This window comes from Onychostoma macrolepis, chromosome 22, assembly GCF_012432095.1.
Source record: "Onychostoma macrolepis isolate SWU-2019 chromosome 22, ASM1243209v1, whole genome shotgun sequence".
Taxonomy (NCBI): Eukaryota; Metazoa; Chordata; class Actinopteri; order Cypriniformes; family Cyprinidae; genus Onychostoma; species Onychostoma macrolepis.
The window spans coordinates 23,261,395-23,283,843 of NC_081176.1; the positions used below are offsets into that span (position 1 = coordinate 23,261,395).

Below are 22,449 nucleotides of genomic sequence, written 5' to 3' on the forward strand. Positions count from 1 at the left end.
GGGTTCTTGTGAGGTGAAACCCTTTCACAGTCTTGCATCAAGGTACTTTTGGACATTTTTTTAATTAATTATTTTCACTGAAAAATGTTACATAGATAGCTGGTTTGGAGGCTTGGTACCGTGGTTAAGCAAAGCGAGTCCAAATGGACCAAATGAGGAGACATTACAGGCAGATATTTATTGGAAATTGCAAATTTGTATTTCTCATATAGGGTGGACATTCGAAAATCTAAATAGCTTGCTAGAAAGAGGTGTTTATTGCTTCATAAACTGATATTCTTACATAACACATGGTCCATATAAAAAATGAGTAGGCTAATTTGTACATACAGTATGTATTGTGAATAATCTGTATGTGTGTATTAGTTCAAATGTTAATATCCTTATCGCTATAGTCATTACGCTCATGGAGCTAATCTAATAGACCACATGTTCCAATACTAATGAATATGAATCCACATGGTGAACCAGCTAATGATGTTTGCTGACAGGATAAGAAGTGTAAAGGGCACTTTTTATAGTCTAAAATGGTCAAATCCATGGTAAAAAAAAATCCATGATGATTTTTTTTTCTAATAACAACTTGAAATTGGAATCTAAAAGCTCCTAATTTTGAACAGCGCATCTGTTGTTGTATTTATTTAATTATTTAATTTTTTTTTTTTTTTTTTTACATTTTCATATGTGCTTCTGTTCTCTGGCTTGATATTTCAAATCTAATGTAATGGCATTTGTTGACAATGACAGTTTTTAGGTGTGTAAAAATCCTTGGGACCACACATAGATGCTTTTTTTATATATAGCAGTTAGTTTAACACACCTTTTCTGCCAAAAAAATATCTCTGCGTTCTATAAATCAAATCTAAACCAAGATTTCTAAAGGTATCCGGCCATTTTTACAACACTCTATATTGTTGAGAGAGTATGACTCTGGGATCAGGAACCATGAAAGACAAATAGAAGGAGACAGAGCAAGCAATTTAAAATTTCAAGGGCAGCAGAGAAAGGCAATTTAAGTTCTTTTGTCATTACCAATGCATGAAGCATGATGCAAGCAGGGTTCTTCCAGGATACATTGCCCGTGTTTTACAACAGTGTCAAACTAATTGGCACTGGAGTATTGTCTGGCATTTGCAGCAAGGAGACACATTTTGTGTTGCTTATTCAGCCTGGAATTGGCCGGCGCTCAGGATGGGTGCCAGAAACTTTGCAGGGCGCCACGTCTGATAACCTTTACCTAGATGACGGTTCACCTTTTGTTAGAGCCGCTCGAACGTTCCTACCAAAGCTATTTCCCATTTTAAAAGGGGCCAGAGAAAACAATCCAGTTTAGAAAAGGGGAAGCATACAGACGGGCCGACTGGAATCTGCGTGGCTGATATGACTTATCTGACAGCTGTGCAATGATGTATCGATCGAATGCTGTGATAAAGGTAGCTACGCTCAATATTTGAGTTCTCCACAGCCAGGCTTAGGCTGCAAGGTAAAGAATTGAGGCTATATTCAAATGTCAGCAAAATCATCCTCAGCTGTGACAGCAGGATTAAACACAATATACTTTATGGAAATTGGCTCCAGTTTTTTGACACGTATGCTGCGTTCCGAAACATAGTGAGCTGTCTGTATGCTGCCTCATAAGATACCTCGTTTTGGCCAAATTCCAAGCCAGCGTCACGTATATCCTTTATATGGACACAGCAAACCAGAACGCACTGTGATAAGCTCTGTGGGGGAAAAAAAGAAATGAAAATCAGATGATGAGTCAGTAAAACATTTGTTCAATAGTGAGAAGTTGGATAGATATAAAATAGACTATTTTAGATGGTTTTTGTGTTTGCTGTGTAAACTCCTAGTGAGTTCAAGTCATGTTGGAAAGATCGTATTTATGTATTCGTCGCACATGAACGGCACCATAAAGTTATAATTATGAGTGGAAAACTAAGGTTTTTTTAGTCATTCCAAACCCGTAAGACCTTCGTTCGTCTTCACAGCACAAATTAAGATATTTTTGATCAAATCTGGGAGCTTTCTGACATTCCATAAAACAATGCAACTGGAACATTCAAGGCCCAGAAAGGTAGTAAGGACATCGTTAAAATAGTCCATGTGACATCACTGGTTTAATCATAATTTTATGAAGCTACGAGAGAGCCACAACATATGCGTGTGATGCTGATGACGCAGGAGATGGCATTCTGACGAAGCATGTCCATCTCTCTTCATAAAATTAATGTTAATCCACTGGTGTCACGTGGACTATTTTAACAATGTCTTTACTACCTTTCTGGGCATTGAACGTGGTAATTGCATTGCTGTCTATGTAGGGTCAGAAAGCTTTCATGCAAAATATCTTAAATTTGTGTTCTGAAGATGATCCCGAAGGTCTTACGGGTTTTGAACAGCATGAGGGCGAATAATTAATGACAGAATTTTAATTTTTGGGTGAACGGTTTTTGTTTTCATGTCACATCATCTTATTTTTTTATCCTTTCTGTCCTACAACTTTTCAAATGTTTGAATGACAGTTGCTAAATCTTTCCAAATCAGTCACTTAAGAGGTAACATTTCAGTAAGGATACTACATTAAAGGGAAGCTGCCATATGAAGCAGTGAAGTTCAATAGGGTTTGGAACAGAGCCATTATTTTGTGTATGTGTGAAATAGAATCTCACTTTAAAATGAAGTGGTCACTAGGTGTTTTTGGGTGATAGTCACACATTATGTTTTCATTTTGTGCCATTTGTTTGGGCATTTAACATGGAATGGTCCAAGTTTTATGATGTTAATGCAGATAATGTCAACAGAATTAGGTTATGGGTGCATAACTGTGCATAAAATTGGCATTTTGGCCCTTGAAAAAAAAAAAAAGAGTAAAAACAGTAAATGTATTGGGTGGTTGGGTTTACTGACATATTTTAGCAGGCAAGAGTATTCTTTTGGATTTGTCAAAAATGACTTATGACAGACCGTCTAAAGTCAGAGTCAGGAGTAACTGCAAACCACAAAAATATATTTCAGTGTGTCTACTCGGATGTATCCAAATGCCTTGAAACCCATTTTCAAATAATGATGCAGCCATCAACATTTACAAACACGCTGCTCAGCAAGTGTCTTTCTGAGCAAAAACTGCGGATGTCTTGAGTGGTAAAGTTATTTGCATAATAAGAACAAAGACAACATAAAACCTTAAAGGCGCTTTAAGCTATTTTTTGCCATTTTGCAGACTTCCGCCATTTTGATAGCTTAAAAAAAAAAAAAAAAACTTTTTCAAACTCCTGACCTATAAAGACTTTTCAGAAATCTGTAATGTGAAAAATTATCATAGAAAGTGTTTATGATTAGCTAGAAAAGTGCAGGATACTTAGCCGATTCCTTTTGTTCAGAGGCAGGTGTGAATTCTCAGGACACCAAATTCAGTCATATTCAGTTGATTGTTGGAATATATTTTACAAGAAAATGTAAAATATGATTTTTTAAAATTTTCTACTAAAAATGTCATGTTTAGTTATTTGCCATTTCTCTGTAATTGTGAAATTTAGCAGTGATATCTGAGTGAAAATTGTCAGTATAACACCTTTTTCTTCAGTGGTCTATTTATTGGTGGTATGCAACCCCCTCCAAATATGCACCTTTAATACACCCAGAAAACCTAGCAAGGTTTTGAACACAGCAAATGGTGGTGAATTAATGTGAGTCAATGTCACAGTCCAAAAGTCTGAAAACACTAGTAAAATGGCATCTGTTTTGCATTTTTTAATGGGAACAAGGAAATGTGACCTTTTGTGCAGAAGAGTCAACATGGTCAGTGTCACAAATAAGCATTTACATTAGTATTAGCATGAAAATGGCCTAGTTAAGATAACATTTGATTAGTGACCTAAAAATAGTGCAGAATCTGAATTATTAATTTTATTGTGTTTTTGTTTCTTAAAACAATACAGACTTTTGGATCCCACTTGTGTATAGCAGTTGTTCTTATATCACTACTTATGTTTCAGTTTAAATACAAACAAAAAAAATAATGTCATCAACCCCACAGTCTTCACATTATATCGCACATTAGTTCCTGGATGAAAGTAGAAAAGGTGACAAACGTCAAACAGCGTTTTGGCCAATGTCACCTGTTCCCCTTTCATTACCGCTTAGCATGTTGCGGCCATGCTGTGATGAGAGCGTTTGCATTTGCCCCATGCCGTGACCACAAATCTGTCAGGGAACGTTCTGGCGAGCAGAGCCTGTCGGAGAATAATGCGCAAGCCGCGAGAGGGAGGAGGGAATTAGTCCGAATGAATTACATGAGCCCTCGAAGAAGGAGGAGGAGGAGGAGGAGGGAGGGGGGCACTGACTTCATCAATCAATCACAATCAACTAATTGCAGGGCTGGCACATTCAAATCATAGCGCAGCTGGAGGTTAATGAAAATTGCACCTTGCTGTGACATAACATCTGATCTTGTTAAATAAGAGCGTGGCGCACGAGTTGGGGAGTGGATAGAAGAAAATCCTAACTGTCTGTCAAAGAGGGATCAGACACCTTCTACATAACACCTTCTGAGTTTAATCAGCCTGACAAACCTTTTCAATTCTGCCAGGCGTGAGTCGCTGAAGTCGAGCAGAAGGAAGAGAGCCGCTGACCTTGGAAAAGCTGTGTGTGCGGCTACGTGCACTCCGTTTGAGCCGTTTGAGGTTCGACTTGCAAGGATTTCAGCTGGAACTGAGGGGAAGGGTTGTGTGTGTTGTCGAAGCCGGATTTCCCCAGGGAAGCAAAATATCTGGAGGCGTACACGGTACATACTGCACACTGAATGCAGCGAGACAGCTTGAGAAGAATGGAGGCAGGATGAGCTGAAAAGATGTTGTCAGGAGGAAGAATGTGGCTTTGAGTAAATGAATGGCTTGTGGCTCATTTGATCGTACTTATATTGCAAGTGCTTTAACTAAACCAATCCCTATTGAATGCTTTATCCATCACATTTATGTGGTTTCACCTCCGTATATTGGGATTGATGACCATATTTGGGTGTTTTTTTTTCAACTATGGGACCTTTTGGCTTTCTGGACTTTTAGAAAATATCTTCACACTTTTGTTTCAATTGACCGAATCCATTTTGCTAAACAAGTATAATATTTTTTTTTAGAAAAAGTTGATTAAACAACCATTATGACTCTCGACCTGCTCTGCTTATACAAGCGCTTACAAAATCGGATTGTATATGGTGTGGAAGCAAATTCATTCCCTTTTTCTTTTATCACAATATCTGTAAATAATGCAACCGAGGCTCATTGGGAAAATGTGACGACTAAAACATTTCTGAGAAATAATACGTTGCTATTTGCATGTATCGTGGCACTTTTAAAGTATCCAGTAGGTGGCACTACAAATGTAGTTTTAACTGTTTTATTGTGTTGGTTGTATGTAACATGGCTGTTCAGAAATGAAATGCCCAGTAAGTGGCACTAAAATAAATTTCCACCTACGCTAATCCCGACCAGTACGAACAAAAGGAAATGTAAGATAAAAATGCATTTTCTCAAACAACCATGCCATTAAAGCTTGGTCTTACGAAGTCTTTACGTTTTTTATTTTATATTTTTTAATCACGACTCCTGTTTCACGGGACTTGTACTAGGTGTGCTACTGAGCAAGTTTACATCAGAAAAGCCATACATATGGAGCTGATTATGTGATACAAATATCAAAATGTATTAGTTTACTGTTATAATTTGTGTGAAAAGAAATAAAAGTTCTGCCACTAGTGTTAATTTCAGCTGAAAACTGCAGTGAATTGTAAGTATATGTACATTTTTGGAGATTTACAGAAATCCAGAAACAGGCACGTTTTCCCAGTGAGCATATGTTGGAATGATGCCTGTTATATAGCACTTTAGCTGCCGTGTGAACATTGTTAGCCACATTAAGGGAGGCTGGCATGTCCATTAAAAATGCCATTTTCTGTGACTCCCTAAAGCCACCATCACTCTAAATGCACCACTGGTTGTTTTAATATCAATAATTAACCATTTCTGAGGATTTCCCAGGTAACGTCATTGCAAATGAGCTTTGTAAACTGACCGTTATTTAATGCCCCAATTACAGATGGTTAATACATTTTCGTGAGAGTCGGCATGGGCAATGACGGTATTTACGATGCCATTAAGTGCCTCTGTAATTCCATCATTAAGCTGTTCATTATGTAAAGACTGTGGTTTAATCTCTTAGGGGGCTCCAATCACCACTGAGCTCTATTAAACCCTGCCGCCCAGTGATTGCCGAAGACCAGGCCTCAGTCGATGATAGGCTCCAAATTTCCCAGCACAATGCCATCATCACTAACTGCACAAAGGGAACAAGATTACGAAGTGCTGTGTAGGTCATATCAAGTGCACGGACTGAAATTAGGAGTTGTTTGGGAGTGTCAAGTTCATGCAATTTAATTCAGTTTTGCCGTTAAATGGCTGTATTCTCCATGCCTTGGGTTGCTCAAGCTTTTGTGGCAAGAATGTTGTACTATCAGACTTCACACAGCTGTATGCTTGCGCTGAGGTTTTGTCACAAGGGAATCTTTTGTACTTGTGTTCTGAATCTGAGCCATAAAGCAGTGAGATTTGTGAGAGAGACATGTGATATTTCAAATGCTGCATTTGTTTTCTGCAGGCTTTTTGAAGAAAGTGGATGCCTTGTTCCACAAGAGTATCCTAAGATGACTTCTGGCCGTATTTTAATGCAGACTTTAAGTTGAGCCATAAATATTGTAAGTCTGGGATGGTAGATTTAGTGACGGACAACTAAGGTGAAGCTAAAGCTCATTTGAGATAAATTAATAATTTGTTAGATACCATGCACAAATAAATCATTAAGCATGTTCATTCAGTGGTTTAAAAGCTTGACATCGTTGGTTTACAGTATATTGGTTTATATTGGCTACTTCACAATTGAGTTTCCTGTCAGGATCTTGCCACTCCCTTCTGGTCTTCGTTTTACATCCCTTGTTGCCTAGTATTCTCTGTGTTTGTTCTTTCTGTGAAGTCTGTCTGTTTGGTTGGTCATATTTAATTCTTTTTAGTCGTCCTGGATTTATCTTGCACTGTTATTTTTGTTTCCTTTCTGATTTTTGAGTTTTGTGTGCTGAAGATCCAGATCTTTATCCTGTGATTACTGAGCTTTTGGGTTTTGTTCCCCTGTTTTAAAAAACGTCTTGTTTTGACTTGAACAAGTCATAATATTGACTATCTATCTCATAAATACAGTAGGAGCTTCACGGGTTCACTGATGAAAGAGGTGCGTACAATCCCAGAATGCATTGCGAGAAGCTTGCTGGGAGGAAAATGCAAGATGACAGGTGAAAGTATCCAATATCATTATGTGTGCTAAATAAAGGCTATTTATGCGGTCAGAGTGAGAGACAAAACAGCTGATAAAACTTATAAAAATTATCACAATAATTCACAAGTAATCCACACAAGTTCATCAATTAATTTGTGAAGCAAAAAGTTGTTTTTTTGTAAAGTCCATAATTAAAGCATTTTAACTTTAAATCGTCACTTCTGGCTAAAATATGAGTCCATAATCCATAATAATGCTTTCTGAAGTGAAAAAGTATATCCTCTGTTGTCCTCTTACATCAAAATTACTGCCAGGTGTGTTTAGAAATGGTTTGGACTGTTTTAGCTTGTAAATGGTGCTTGATCTGTGCATATTTCTCTTCTGATTCAGACGAGATGACCTTTTTATATTTTAGATGGAAGCTGAAGTTTGTTAAAGATTTAATGATTCATTTATTACAAACATGCAGCGTTTCACTTCAGAAGATGTTAACTAATGAACTGGAGTCGTGTGGATTACTTGTGGATTATTGTAATGTTTTTATCAGCTGTTTGGACTCTCATTCTGACGGCACCTATTCACTGCTGAGGACCCACTGGTGAGCAAGTGATGTAAAGCTAAATTTCTCCAAATCTGTACCGGTGAAGAAACAAACTCATCTACATCTTGCATGGCCTGAGGTTAGTAGACTGTCAGCATTTTTTTATTTATTTATTTTTTTCGGGTGAACTATTTCTTCAAAGAACAGCAACGACAAACTGTTCGTATACGTTAGTGTTCATATCAAAACTGAAGTATACTTTGGGCATTAGAAGGAATTTGTATTATCTGACTTTATCCAGCTGTATGCTTTTATTTTGGCACTAGGGAATCTTTTGCACTATGCTATTTTGAATCTGAGCCATAAAGTGAGATTTCAAACGCAGCATTTGTTTTCCACAGGCCTTTTGAAGAACGTAGCAGTGGGTAAGAAAAAACGTAAGCAAAGGCAAAAAGCAAATGTCATCGCTATCGTAGTTAGATTAGGAATTTGACGCTCAGGGTAAAGACATCTTCAACAATTTCAGCTCCTTTTGTGCTATCTGTGGTATTGCTTGTCTTAGGCTGTCCGTCAGTCAGGTATGAGACAGCTGTCAAAGGATGAAGATACTCACACTTTTTTCCAGGTATTGGCAGCAGATTCAGGCGACATGCTGCTCCCCAGAGCCTCCAGACTGACAGGTTTCTTTCGCTTTGGTTTCCAGTCCTTAGTTCCTTTTCTGACTCCGCTTTTATATCTGTATCCTGCTGCCATCCTTTCACTTTTGCCTTGGTTGGAGTCCTGCAGATAATGTACTGCTTCAAACTTTGGAGAGTGTCAGTATGTGAGGGTGTTTGCAAGGTTTGCAGATCTCCAAAGTTTGATGCACTGAGATTGAGTGCTGGGACTGCTGTAATATGTTTACTTCGAAATGGAGGCCCAAAACTGTGGAATAAGCACAATATAGTATGTAGATGTTAAAAACTGGTTTTCAGTTCATGCATACTACCTGCTTTTAAGGTGTTATTGAGATGCTGAAGATGCTAAAATTTTGCGTATTACAGAGAGTAGCAATAATCCTTATATGGGGGATTGTTTGTGAAATAAATAAATAAAATAGCGAGACTATGCTAGTCAGCTAACTTCTGGGGGCTAGCAGGGTAACCTGGTTACTTAGATGGACTAGAAGTACCCTTACAAAGGGTAATTAACCATAAAATAATTAACCATGGTTTTATTATAGTAAAAGTGTAGGAACCAATACCATGGCTAATGGTTAGTGTAGCAAAACCATGGGTAATTTGTGGTTACCTTGGTTTAACTATAGTACTAATAATGTGTTTAGTTTTATTTGTAGTAAAACCACGGTTAATATTTTTGTAAGGGTAACTACTGTAGTATAAACCTGTCTAGACCAAAATGGAACCTCATGCTAATCTTGTTTTATTGCCTGTTGGTTTGCTTTGCCGATCCTTACATTTTATTTTGTCTGTAAAATCTTTCTGGGTGCTTAGATTTAATATCTCACAGAACATTTATCAAAATTACTAAAAATATTGGATCTTTTTATTCCATAAATCAAAACAAACAAACTAGCCAACTATGTTAACGTTAGCAGGCTACACATGTGGAGCGCAGTCAAGTAAAGCCTGTTGGTTTGCTTTACGAATTCTTACATTTCTTTATTTTGTCTGTAAAATCTTTCTGGGTGCTTAGATTTAACATCTCACAGAATTTTATGAAAATGTGTAAACATTAGGGATGTGCCTGAAGCCGAATACCTTATTCGGAAAGGCACGGATAATGGCTTCAAAACGAATAACGGATTTATCCGAATAATAGAAAAAATATTCGGCAGACACAATCACGTTTGCTGGAACAGCACTACATTAGTGAGGTCTGCGGTTGTTAAGATTTGTGCAATAATAATGGCTAGTACTGCTTTGATAGTGTTTGACACAGTTTCGTACAGATAATATCATGGTGATCATAGCGTTTGTCTAACGAATGTGGTCTCCTCAGCAATAAACTATCCACGCGCTCCTTTTTTGATTGCTGCAGTTTTGCCAGATATTGCTACAAAAAACAAACACAACCAATCTCCTGAAAAATGCACCAAAATAAGTTTGAATCTTGTATTTTGCAAATAGGATACGGAATCTCTAACCTCAACCTTCATCTTCCCACTTTATTAATGCCCCAATTACTTTATTAACGCTGTTACATTAAGTATTAAAACAAGTCCAGTGACGCTTATAATAACTAGATCTGGCAACATGGCGGAGTGGAGTGGAGGCTTCACTTGCACCAAGCTTGCACCTGCGAGTCAGCCACATGAATTTATTCAGCAACATGATTTTAAATAATTTTTCATATGTTTTCAAATTTTAATTTTGAACATGAAACATTTACGGAGGTCTGGACATCATAGCTGGCTATGGGCCTGGATGTGTAAAGTAAATGAGTGTAAACTAGCCTATATGAATGAAATGAGTGAAGATCAATAGCCGCGTTGGGGTCTATGCGCGTCTCTCAGAAATCAGAGCTTTCTCTGGAGTTATATCAACTCGACAAAAATATCCTAAAAACGATCCTAACTTCAAACCTTTTCGAAATCCAATAAAAACGCATTACATTAGCCCTTTTCGTGAATGACATTACATTTAATTATACAAGACGAAGAAAAGCGATGTTTGATCAAGGCTTTTGGAGGGTCCAAATGATTTGTTGCGCTCTGTTGAAAAAAAAAAAAAAACTCGTAAAGGACTCCCGCAACACATGATCTAAGTTACTTAAAGTTCAAGCGAGCTTTATTGTCATTCTGCTATGATAGGCTACTGAACACTTTCTTTCCATTTCTATTTTTATTTTATTTATTTTTTTCAGCTTCTTTTTTTTCTACTAGTGCTCTTATTTAAGATTATGGATGCTTGTCTCTTGTCAAATTTGTACACAAAGTTTCACTGGAAAATAAGAATAAAGTTATTTTTATTTTTTGATAAAGTTTTAAATAGAAGCTATTTACAAAGTTATAATTTTAATGAAAAATAACACTTTATTTAGTTATACAAGGCATATTTGTTAAATGAAAACTAGGAATTGAACAGATTTGCATTTAAAATGGTATTTTCATGTAATTTTACGAACTTCCGGTTTAAGCCACGCCCACTTCCGGATCTATCCGAATACAGATACAGATACAAATAATTTTGAGATTGTCACAAATACAGATACAGATGCAAATAATGGCTCCGCTGCACACCCCTAGTAAACATATTGGGTTGTTTTACTTCACACAACAGTAAAAACTAAAACTAGCCTATATGCTAAGCAAAGTTAGCAGACTGCACATGTGACGTGGGACTCCATGAAGTGAAGCCTGTTGCTTTTATCAAAATGTCTAAACGTTTTGAGTCGTTTCACTTCACACATTGATAGAAACAATGAAACAATATAGTTATGCTAACTCGTTAAAGTTAGTAGAAGACACGTGTGGTGTGCAACTCAATGAAGTGAAGCCTTTTTGTTTGCTTTATTGATCTTAATATTATTTGCGTTTTTAGATTTAATATCTCACAGAACATTTATCAAAATGTCTAAACATATTGGCTCTTTTTATTCCATAAATCAAAATAAAACAAACTAGCCTACTATGCTAACGTTTGCAGACTACTGTGGAATTATGTGAGGTGAAACATGCTGTTTGCTTTATGGTTTCTTACATTTCTTTATTTTGCCTGCAAATCACTTTTGCATACTTAGTTTTAATATCTCTCAGAAAATGTCTAAACATATTGGCTCTTTTTTCATACATTAAAACAAATAAATTAGTCTAACAGACTGCACATGTCAAACTCAGTGAAGTGAAGCCTGTTACAGATTCATAAATTTCATTTCAACACTTTGTTATTAAAATCGTTTTTTTTTTGTTTTGTTTTTTTTTTTGCGTTCTTAGAATTTACATTTCACAGAACTGGAAATATGAAACATATTGGGTCATTTCACTTCACACAGCAGTAAACGAAAACTAGCCTATATGCTAAGTGAACCTGTTAAAGTTAACAGACTGCACATGTGGTGGACTCAATGAAGTGGAGCTTTTTGGTTTGCTTTATGGATCTTTACATTATTTTGTCTGCAAAATCTTTTTTGGGGTTATTAGATTTAACATCTCACAGAAGTCTTTTAAATGTCCAAATATATTGGCTGTTTTTATACCACACAAAAAATGAGCCTACTATGCTAAAGTTAGCAGAAGGCACATATGGTGTGGAACTCAATAAAATGAAGTCTGTTGGTTTGTTTTGTGGTTCTTGACATTTCTTTATTTTGTCAGTAAAATCTTTTTAAGTTTTCACATCTCACTTAACTTTTATCAAAATGTCCAAACATATTGGCTACAAACAAACTAGCCTGCTAAAGTTAGCAGAAGGCACATGTGGTGTGGGACTCACCTCACTGATAGGGCAATTGTTTCTCTGCTTTGTTTTATAAGAAACATTTCAGTATCAAAAGTTCCAAGTGTATTGTACTGTCAACTTTTGTATAGTAGTGCTAGTCATAATTTTAACTCCAGGCATGCATCAAAAGGATATTTTTTGCTTCCTGTTTCAAAAACTAATGCAAAGCAACGGACTGTAATGTATAGAAGAATGAAAATATGGAATGAATTGCCATCGGACATTGCATGTTTTTTAATAAGTAAAATGAGGTTTAAAAAATCGTTAAAGAAATATTTAATGGTACAGTACTTAGTAAATTGTTGATCTTGATGTTCTGAATGAATTTTGGGTTTGTATGTTTTATTGTATTGTTTTTTTTATTGTTATGGATTAATGTAATTTTGTTTTTTTACTTGTTGGACCCCAGGAAGAATAGCCACTACCTTGGTAGTGGCTAATGGGGATCCAAATAAACTAAACTAAATAAACTGAAGAGAAGCAAGGCACCAAACCAAACATCAAAACAATTAACTGAAGGAGAAATTAATCAAATCATGTTCTTTTAGCCACAAATGCTAAATGTCTCCTGCAGCTCAACTGATAAGGGTTTGCACTAGCAACACCAAGGTCGTGGGATCCATTCCCAGAGAACAAACATACTGATAATATCTATACCTTGAATGCATTGTAAGTCTCTTTGGATTACAACGTCTGCCACATGCATAAATGTACTGTAAACATACTTTTCTCTGTCAACAGCTACTAAAACCAAACACTTGATATGATTGTATAGGTGCGGCATGTTTGTTGAATTTCTGCTTATTCTGTTGCTTATCCTGAGCCTACATGGTTTTGTGTACTGGTCTGTCTTGTCACGTTTAGCATTAGGCCATGAGTGACTATCTTTATTGTAAACTGAATAAGACAGCTTGGTTACGAACATCTGACTGGTTTTTGTCAGCAAAGCTATGATGTTTACCTAAAGAAGATATGCTGCATTTTATGTGCTTTTTTGCATATGTACTGTAAATAGGTTCATTAGTTCATCATTTTTTATCTCTGGAGTATTGGACAGATGTGCACATCACTTTTCTGTCAGTTTTGTTCCACTCACTGAAAACCATGTGTTGGTTTAAATACATGAATTTGAATCCTTAGTAATTTATAGAACATCAAAATACCTCAAGTCTATTTACAGTAGGGTACAGTGGGCTACAAACCCTCCTTGTGGAAAATTGATTGTTTTTTTGGTAACACTTTATTTCGATAGTCCACTAACAACTAACAAGTTCTACTAACAACTTTGCAACTACTTGTCAACTAGCAGTCATTAGAGTATTAGTAGACTGTCTGCTTAATAACTTCCAACACTTTATTTTGAGGGGTCCACAACATACAACATACTGACTATGAGAAAATTTGCAAGTATATGTCAACTTATTCTACTAACCCTGAACCTAACCTAACAGTCTACTCTGAGAGTTAGTAGACATGTAGTTGCAAATTAATGATAATTAGTTGACGTAGTTGACACGTAGTTACAAAGTTACTTAGAATGTCTAAAGTGGACTATCAAAATAAAGTGTAACCATTTTTTGTTTATTTTTATTTAACACTGATGGAGTAAGAGTGTTATTAATTTTTTTTTTAATTAGCTGTAATTTTCAGTTTCCATTATAATTTTACTTTAAGTTTAGGAAAGGAAAGGATGTGACGTGTAGCCAAGTACGGTGTTCCATACTTGCTCAAGGGTCTCACCTCAGTCATGGTACTGAAGGTGGAAGAGAGCGCTAGACATTCACTCTCAAGCAGAACGTTAATGTTATCTTGTGCTTTAGCAAGGTATCTCTGGCTAAAACTAGCTAATGTTAAAGTTAGTGAGTCCATGCTAACGTACAAACCTAAATAGCGGACTGTTCTAGCGTCTTGTACAATGTAGGTCAAAAACACATAAACGAAGGTCTACATTTCAGTGCCTCTCCATATTAAACTGGTTAAATGTACATTCATTTAATCGTACCCTGCGATACATGAACAGTGTTGATCCTGCATGTTGTCATCCGCGATCGTGATGACCAACTGTAATATGAGACTTCTCCCGCTTATATTATGATCTGTAAGCCCTCACTTCGAGTTACCCACCGTATTTATTTTTAAATATTTTATAAATCCCTCCATGGAATATTTAATTCCCATTTGGTGGCCTTCTGTGTCCAAAATTCTGCAAAAACATCGTGGGACAAGGTTTTCACACTGTAGCTGTCATTGAAAGACAGTAAGCAACTCCGTTTGTTTGTCCGAGGGAGCAACAGTAACTAAGGGGGGCGGGGCATGCTGACTGCAGGAATGTCCACCAGAGCTGTTGCCCGTGAATTGAATGTTCATTTCTCTACCATAAGCCATCTCCAAAGGCGTTTCAGAGAATTTTGCAGTAAATTCAAACGGCCTCACAACTGCAGACCATGTGTAACCACACCAGCCCAGGACCTCCACATCCAGCATCTTCACCTCCAAGATCGTCTGAGACCAGTCACCCGGACAGCTGCTGCAACAATCGGTTTGCATAACCAAAGAATTTCTGCACAAACTGTCAGAAACCGTCTCAGGGAAGCTCATCTGCATGCTCGTCGTCCTCATCGGGGTCTCGACCTGACTGCAGTTCGTCGTCGTAACCGACTTGACTGGGCAAAATGCTCACATTCGATGGCATTTTCATCCACGACCATCACCTCAAGTTGCAGCATGATAATGCATGACCCCATGTTGCAAGGATCTGAACACAATTCCTGGAAGCTGAAAACATCCCAGTTCTTGCATGGCCAGCATACTCACCGGACATGTCACCCATTGAGCATGTTTGGGATGCTCTGGATCGGCGTATATGACAGCGTGTTTCAGTTCCTGCCGATATCCAGCAACTTCGCACAGCCATTGAAGAGGAGTGGACCAACATTCCACAGGCCACAATCAACAACCTGATCAACTCTATGCGAAGGAGATGGCAAATAGTGGTCACACCAGATACTGACAACACAGTAAAACTGCACATTTTAGAGTGGCCTTTTATTGTGGCCAGCCTAAGGCACACCTGTGCAATAATCATGCTGTCTAATCAGCATCTTGATATGCCACACCTGTGAGGTGGATGGAGTATCTCGGCAAAGGAGAAGTGCTCACTAACACAGATTTAGACAGATTTGTGAACAATATTTGAGAGAAATGGGCCTTTTGTGTACATAGAAAAAGTTTTAGATCTTTGAGTTCAGCTCATGAAAAATGGGGGCAAAAACAAAAATGTTGTGTTTATAATTTTGTTCAGTGTAGGTAAAATTTCTATTTAGCTTTCATTTATTTTATTTCAGTTTTAGGTTTCACACAGTATCTACTTCAACTTGAAGGGAAATTAGAAAAGGTTGAGCTGGGCAGTAACTGATGTAATCTGGATTATGTAATCAGATTCCAAAAATTAAGTACTTGTAATTAGAGTACATTACATTTTAAAATGATCATAATCAGATTACAGTTACATTTTATGGATTACATGATTACATATTCAGACAATGGTAGAAAATTATTCATAATTTATTCACTCTCCATAATTCTTTTTCTCTCTTTCTCTCTCTCTCTCTCTCTCTCTCTCTTAAAATTTTCTTTTTAAAAATCCTGCTGTGTGTCATACCATTGCCTTTGACTGTATTCACAAATGTTTAATAATAAATACATTTTAAATAAATAAAATAAATAAAAATTACATTTGGAATATCACTATTTTGGAATATCAATAATTTAACAACACATTCACATATTTAAAGTTCTGTGATATTGATTAATGGTCGCACTGACATGCAGGTAAACAAATAAAATATTTATATTTTTAGTGTTCAAGTGTTTATTTTTATTTAACATTTTATCAACTCACTATTCACTCACTAGCAACTCACTAATATCAAGCTTATAGCGTTAGTTCTGGCAGGCCACATTAGTCAAGCTTGCGTCAGCTAACTCTCAGCTGATCCACGTCTACCTATAGGAATACGTCCACTATCACAGCACTCATATATAAGGCCCTTCAGTATTATCAGCAGCTTTCGTGTTGCTCAATAGCTAATGACCCTCCTCCATCCCCAGCTCCTCCTCTCGTCCAGTCAGGATTCGGCCTTCTGATTCCCCTTTGAATCAGAATAATTTCTAAAATTTTTACATTAAATTATTGAACTTAAATGATATCCGCAGTACATTTATGTTGGTTCTGTTCTGTTTTCTCATTATTATTATTATTATTATTTATCAGTATCAGTTGATGTTGGACATTTAATTGTAAAATTTTTACATTTAGATTACTTTTCCTGTCATCTAACACTCAGAAGTTAATCTTTAAAAACACAAATGATTTAATAACATTGTTAGATGATCACATTTCAAAATCAATATCCATTATAGTACAATACCCAAATTCACTTGTAGCATTTAAAAAGATTGATTTTTGGTTTTCTTGTGTTATTTAAACAGTATAGAATCATTTAATATTGGCTGTTCATTGGATCTAGGTTACTCAAAATATGCGCGTTATTAGAAAAAAGCTGCCTTGATTTCTGTTTTTTGGAGAAAGATCTCATTTCCAATACATTCATCATGCTCATTCAATATGACTTCTTATCTGCCTAACAGTCATCATTGCATGAGAAAGCAACTGACGACGTTTACAATATTGTCCTGAATTTTTTGCTCTCGTTTGTTTGCTCTGATAACAGCTCTCCATTTTCCCTCCGAGACGGGCTTATCGTGGCCAGGTTGTTTGCAGATGAGGTAAAGCAGGGAGAGAGATCAAATATTGCTCCAGGATCTCCAGTGGCCACAGTTACTAATTACTAAACGTCTCACCAGCGTTGTGTCGAAACACGCAAACAAACGGATTACGAAACGGGCGAGGCGAACAAATGAAAGTTTTTTAATCCCAGTTATGTCACAATTACATCTGGCGAAAAGTGAAAACACATCAGAAAATTCTGGTCTGCGGAGTGGCAGCGTAGAGGATAAAGTAGCCGTCTCTATACTGGAATTAGATAAGATCAGTTAAAGCTTTCCATTAGGGCTGTGTGGACCGCAAGAGATAGCGCACAACGTCGCCAGCTGAGGGAAAAACCAAAGCCAGCCTTTCCGGAGGAGAGCAATGAGCGATTGGAAGTGGATTGGAAAAAGAGCACGGGAGCTCATCCAAAGGAGGCCGTGCAATTTGCGATTCTCAAGAACCCTCTCTAAATTGAACCTCATCTCCGACTGCAAATGTCAAATTATAGCGATATCCTCTCATCTGCACAGCTTCTTTTTCATGTCCAAGTATAGCGTGCAGCCCCTCGCGCTCCCTCGCTCCTTGTTTCCCTCTCCTTGTCAAGAGCAGCCTTTTTTGGCTCTTTGTTCTTTCTGGTTCAAAAAGCTCAGCCCCACTGAGCATCAGCAGGGATTGCTCCCAGCAAAATCAACCTTTTTTTTTTTAAGAGTAAAAAAAGAGAGAAATCTCCATTGTCCTGAGAGACATGCCCACATGCATTCAGACTAAAATCCACAACATGTTACAGCAAGTAAACAAGCATGCATGCTTTTGATTGGAGACACCCAGCTGAATTTATGAAGGCGGATTAGAAAAAAAAAAAAGTTGTGCTGAACTACTTGACTAAAAAAGAATTAGACAAGAAACTTGAGGCTTATTAAAACTGAAAAATCAAAATGCTTACTGTTTGCAAAAGACAATAAGATCGAAGGGTTAGATTTAAAAAAAAAAAAAATTGCATAAAAATAAATGTGTTATGTTATTAGTTGTACTATTTGTTTTTATGTTTTTTTTTACCATTTTTATTCAAATTTAAAATGAATGACTAAAAATCTCTTGTTTTTGATTATTTTTCAAAAAATAGGTTTTTAAATATTTTTAAGTAACAAATATAAGGTTCATTAGTTAATATTAGTTAACAACATTAGTAAACATGAACTAAGAATGAACAATACTTCTACACCATTTTTTAATCTTAGTTAATATTAATTTCAGCATTTACTAATGCATTACTAAAATCACAAGTTGTGTTTGTTAACATTAGTTAATGCACTGTGAACTAACATGAACAAACAATGAACAACTGTATTTTCATTAACTAACATTAACAAAGATTAATAAATAGTGTAATAAACGCATTGTTAATTGTTTGTTCATGTTAGTTTAATACATTAATGTTAACAAATGACACCTTATTGTAAAGTGTTACCCAAATATCATATGGGCTATTGCATTTTATGACCTATTATAACCTGAACAAACCTCACTTGGTCATATTTCCTGTTTTATATGTATAATGTATGTCAAAATTTGTGATATTTCCTATTCTGTGGTGTGTGTTTATTTTTCTGCATGTTGGTTGCACCACATGACTTCAATTAAGGCAAAACAATGTTTTTCAAATGTTTACAATATTTTAAAGATTCAATTAAAGAGTAAAGATTATGATTATCCCAAACTGCTCAAACTGCTTTTTTTTTTTTTTCCTCAAGAATTTTATTTTATTTTAATTAGATTTCTTGCTTCATAATTGTATCAGATCCTAATATTGTGGACTTTATATAAAAAATAAATAAAATAACTAAATTAAAAATATTTAAGAATTTTAAAATATTTTAGAAATAAAAAATAAATAAGTTACTGTATGTATAAAGTGCATTCTTTTTTTTTAATTATTATAAATTAATAGTTTTTTAAAATAGCCAAAAGTTTGGGGCACAAATCAGTTTGGCTCATAAATATTAATTATGTGGAATGATGAAATTAATATGGTTTAGTGATTTACTGAAAAAGTATGTTTTCTGCCTATTATTATTAATAGTAATAGTAATAGTAATAATAATAATAATAAAAACGTCATCTCTCATTATAATGTTCTAAAAGTTGCTCAGTTTGAGAGCTCAGCCTGAATTGGAACCCATAAAAGATCAGACAAGAAAGTTGTGTGTAGTCAAATGTTTCGACTCTTGTAATCTTTCACATTGTTTGACAAGCAAACTTCACAAAAACCTTCTCCTGAACCCCGAACGTATGTGTCCTACAAAACCAAATCTCCTGAGACGCGATAAGCACGGCCTGTGGAGTTTGGTACTGTGCACACAACTGTGTCCAAACCTATTACCACTGAGCTCCACATCCCCTCTCCCCAGAAGGCACCATCTTACTGTGTTTCCCCTTCTCACTAATAGAGACAAGCTGTCCTGATACTCCAGCTATCCTATTTTCAGCTGTTATGGATGACAGAGCACTCAAATGCAAAATCAAGTTCACAAACTCCTTTACATTTCCAAAAAGTACAAGATAGGAGAAATATTGCAAGTTTTATTGCAAGAAATGTTTTGCAGTATTAAAGTATTATTTGTTTTGTTTGTTTGTTTGTGTATATACATATACACATTAGCAGTTAAATGCTATATAATAATGAATATTTTTATGTATTTGAAAGAAGTCTCTTGAAAGCTGTTTTTTATTATTATTATTTGTGACACTGGACCACAAAACCAGACATAAGGGTCCATTTTTTGAAACTGAGATTTATACATCAAAACATCTGAAAAGCTGAATAAATAAGCTTTCCGTTGATGTATGGTATGTTAGGATAGGATATAAAACTATTTGAAAATCTGGAATCTGAGGGTGCAAAAAATCTAAATATTGAGAAAATTGCCTTTAAAGTTGTCCAAATGAAGTCCTTAGCAATGCATATTACTAATCAAAAGTGAAGTTTTGATATATTTACAGTAGGAAATTTACAAAATATCTTCATGGATCACGACCTTTACTTAAAATCCTAATTATTTTTGGCACATACAATGTATTGTTGGCTATTGCTACAAACATACCCGTGCTACCTATAGTGGTCCAGGGACACATTTTAATTTAATAAAATATACTGAAAACATTATTGTTGTGTCATATTACTATTTAAAATAACTGTATTTTATTTTAATATATTTTAATATGCAATTTATTCCTGTGATGCAAAGCTGAATTTTCAGCGGTCGTTATTCAGTTCTTAAAATTTATTATCGGTGCTCAGTGTTTTACTTAATATTTTTGTGGAACCAGCAAAACATGTTTTTGTTTGTTTGTTTTTACTGGATTAAGCAATAGAAAACTCAGAAGAGCAGAATTGACTCGAAATAGAAATCTTTGTAACATTATAAATATCTTTACTTCCAGATTTAGTCAATTTAATGCATCCTTTCTGGATAAAAGTATTAACTGCACAGTTTTTATTTATTTATTTATTTGTTTATTCATCCATCCATCCATAAGAGCAATGATAGTCCACAAAAATATTAAGCAGCACAACTGTTTTTAACATTAATAAGAAGAAGAAATCAGCATGTTTCAACAATCAGACACTGAAGACTGGAGTAATGATGCTGAAAATTTAGCTTTTCATCACAGGAATAAATTGCATTTTAAAATAAATTTTAAAATAATTTAAACAGTTATTTTAAAGTATAATAATATTTTATGATATTACTATTTTGCTATCTTTTTAATCAAATAAATGCAGCCTTGGTGAGCATTAAAGACCTCTTTCCAAAAAAAACAATTTACAAAAAAATCATAATTATTTATAATAACTGCTAGTTTTTGCAAAACCATTTGGAAGCTAGTGCCAGACAAATCACATTTTTCGCTTGTAATGAGTTATATTTGTTGTATGGTCACTATAAATAAACATGTTGAAAGCATTTATTAGTCGCAGTCTTTTCTCATTTCCCTGGACCAAAATGAAAATGAGATAAAATGCAATTTGCACACCAAACATCATTACATTTTGGGGGCAAATATCTCATTTCAAGGGTATCCTTCCTTTTCTCTCCTGAACATGCTTGTACAAAGTAATGTTATCTATTTTGGATTGTTTTGTAACTACCGTTCCCAGGATCCATTCCTTGGGGGGATTGAAATAGGCACACAACCACAGCCAGAATCCCAGATAAGGAATTTTCGGTGCCGGTAGCCATCGGTGTTCAATTTCTGCAAGAAGAAACAGTAATCAAATTCTTATCAAACAGACTCCGGGGCTTAAAGACACCGGAAATCACTGGCAGAGAAAATGAGATGGATGTGGCACCATTTGTCACATTACATCTGAGGTGGTAAAAGGTGAGATGGCTTGTGTTGTTTTGTCATTTCCCCACTTACAGCACTGAGTGCCGAGATACTGAGCCAAACTACATAACCACCACATTAACAGCTGCTTATATAACCATTTGACTCTTCATCACGGGGGTATTTGACTTAAAAATGAAAGTTTTTATCATATATTCATCCTTATGTCAATACAAACACCTATGACTGAGTTTCCTCCATGGACCGCTAAAGGAGATATTTAGCAGAAATGTTCACGCAGCTCTTTTTCCATTCAATGAAAGTAAACAGTGACCAAAAAAGTGGTGCAACTTTTGCTCTGTATTGCAAATCTTCAAATGAGATTTGAGGTCTGTCTTTTAAGAAGGTTAGCTTCTATTTATGTATGTATGTATGTATGCATTTATTTGTTCATTTATTTGTACATACAAACATTTGGATAATTGGGTTTTAATACTTGTATAGATAATTAAGAATTCATTCTTTAATAAGGATTGTTAATTTTTTTATTTATTTAGATATATTCCTACTTATATATTAATAGGATATTTATGCAGACAGAATTAACTGAGATTGTTTTAATAATTTTGTCACAGAACGGCCAGATTCTACCTCCACCCAAACACAACTATCACTGAGTTCTGATCACATGCACCTGTCATTCATCCAATCACCTCATCAGCAGCCAGTACAAAGGCACACACCGGAGTCAGCACATTTGTCCGATCTTGTTCATTCGAAGTGGACTCTCTCCATGCTATCCAAACGATACATTGAGAAACCTACCTTTTGTGTCTCCTCCAGAGTTACCTTCTGCTCCTCGCTCCAACGTCTCTTCCAGTCATCATCTCCTTGTGGACCGTCTCTATACTCATCATCAGAGGTGTGTACTCTCTCCCGTCTCCGTCCCACGATCTCCTGCGAATCAAGAAACAAGGTTATACACTCCATCAACCCAAGAACCGTTCTAGTACCCAAGATACTCACCCGCCATTTCTATCTGGACC

General features: G+C 35.8%; 1 protein-coding gene across 4 annotated transcripts in view; it reads right to left on the reverse strand.

Annotated features, from left to right (window-relative positions):
* Positions 1–732: 732 nt before the first annotated feature.
* The window catches only part of LOC131530665 (uncharacterized), a 32,915-nt gene continuing 11,198 nt past the window's right edge, over positions 733–22,449 (reverse strand). Inside the window, exons 3-6 of one of the 4 annotated variants that reach the window (XR_009268448.1) lie at positions 22,229–22,360; positions 21,225–21,328; positions 8,478–8,788; positions 733–1,724 (exon numbers count right to left, since the gene is read on the reverse strand). Coding sequence is in view for 3 of the 4 variants with exons in the window: in XM_058761063.1 (XP_058617046.1) it covers positions 4,657–4,844; positions 8,478–8,788; positions 21,225–21,328; positions 22,229–22,360 (735 nt within the window). In the remaining variant the exon portion in view is untranslated. Of the gene's footprint in view, positions 1,725–4,502; positions 4,845–8,477; positions 8,789–21,224; positions 21,329–22,228; positions 22,361–22,449 lie in introns of those variants that run through there. The other 3 variants (XM_058761064.1, XM_058761065.1, XM_058761063.1) reach the window with 3 other exon arrangements.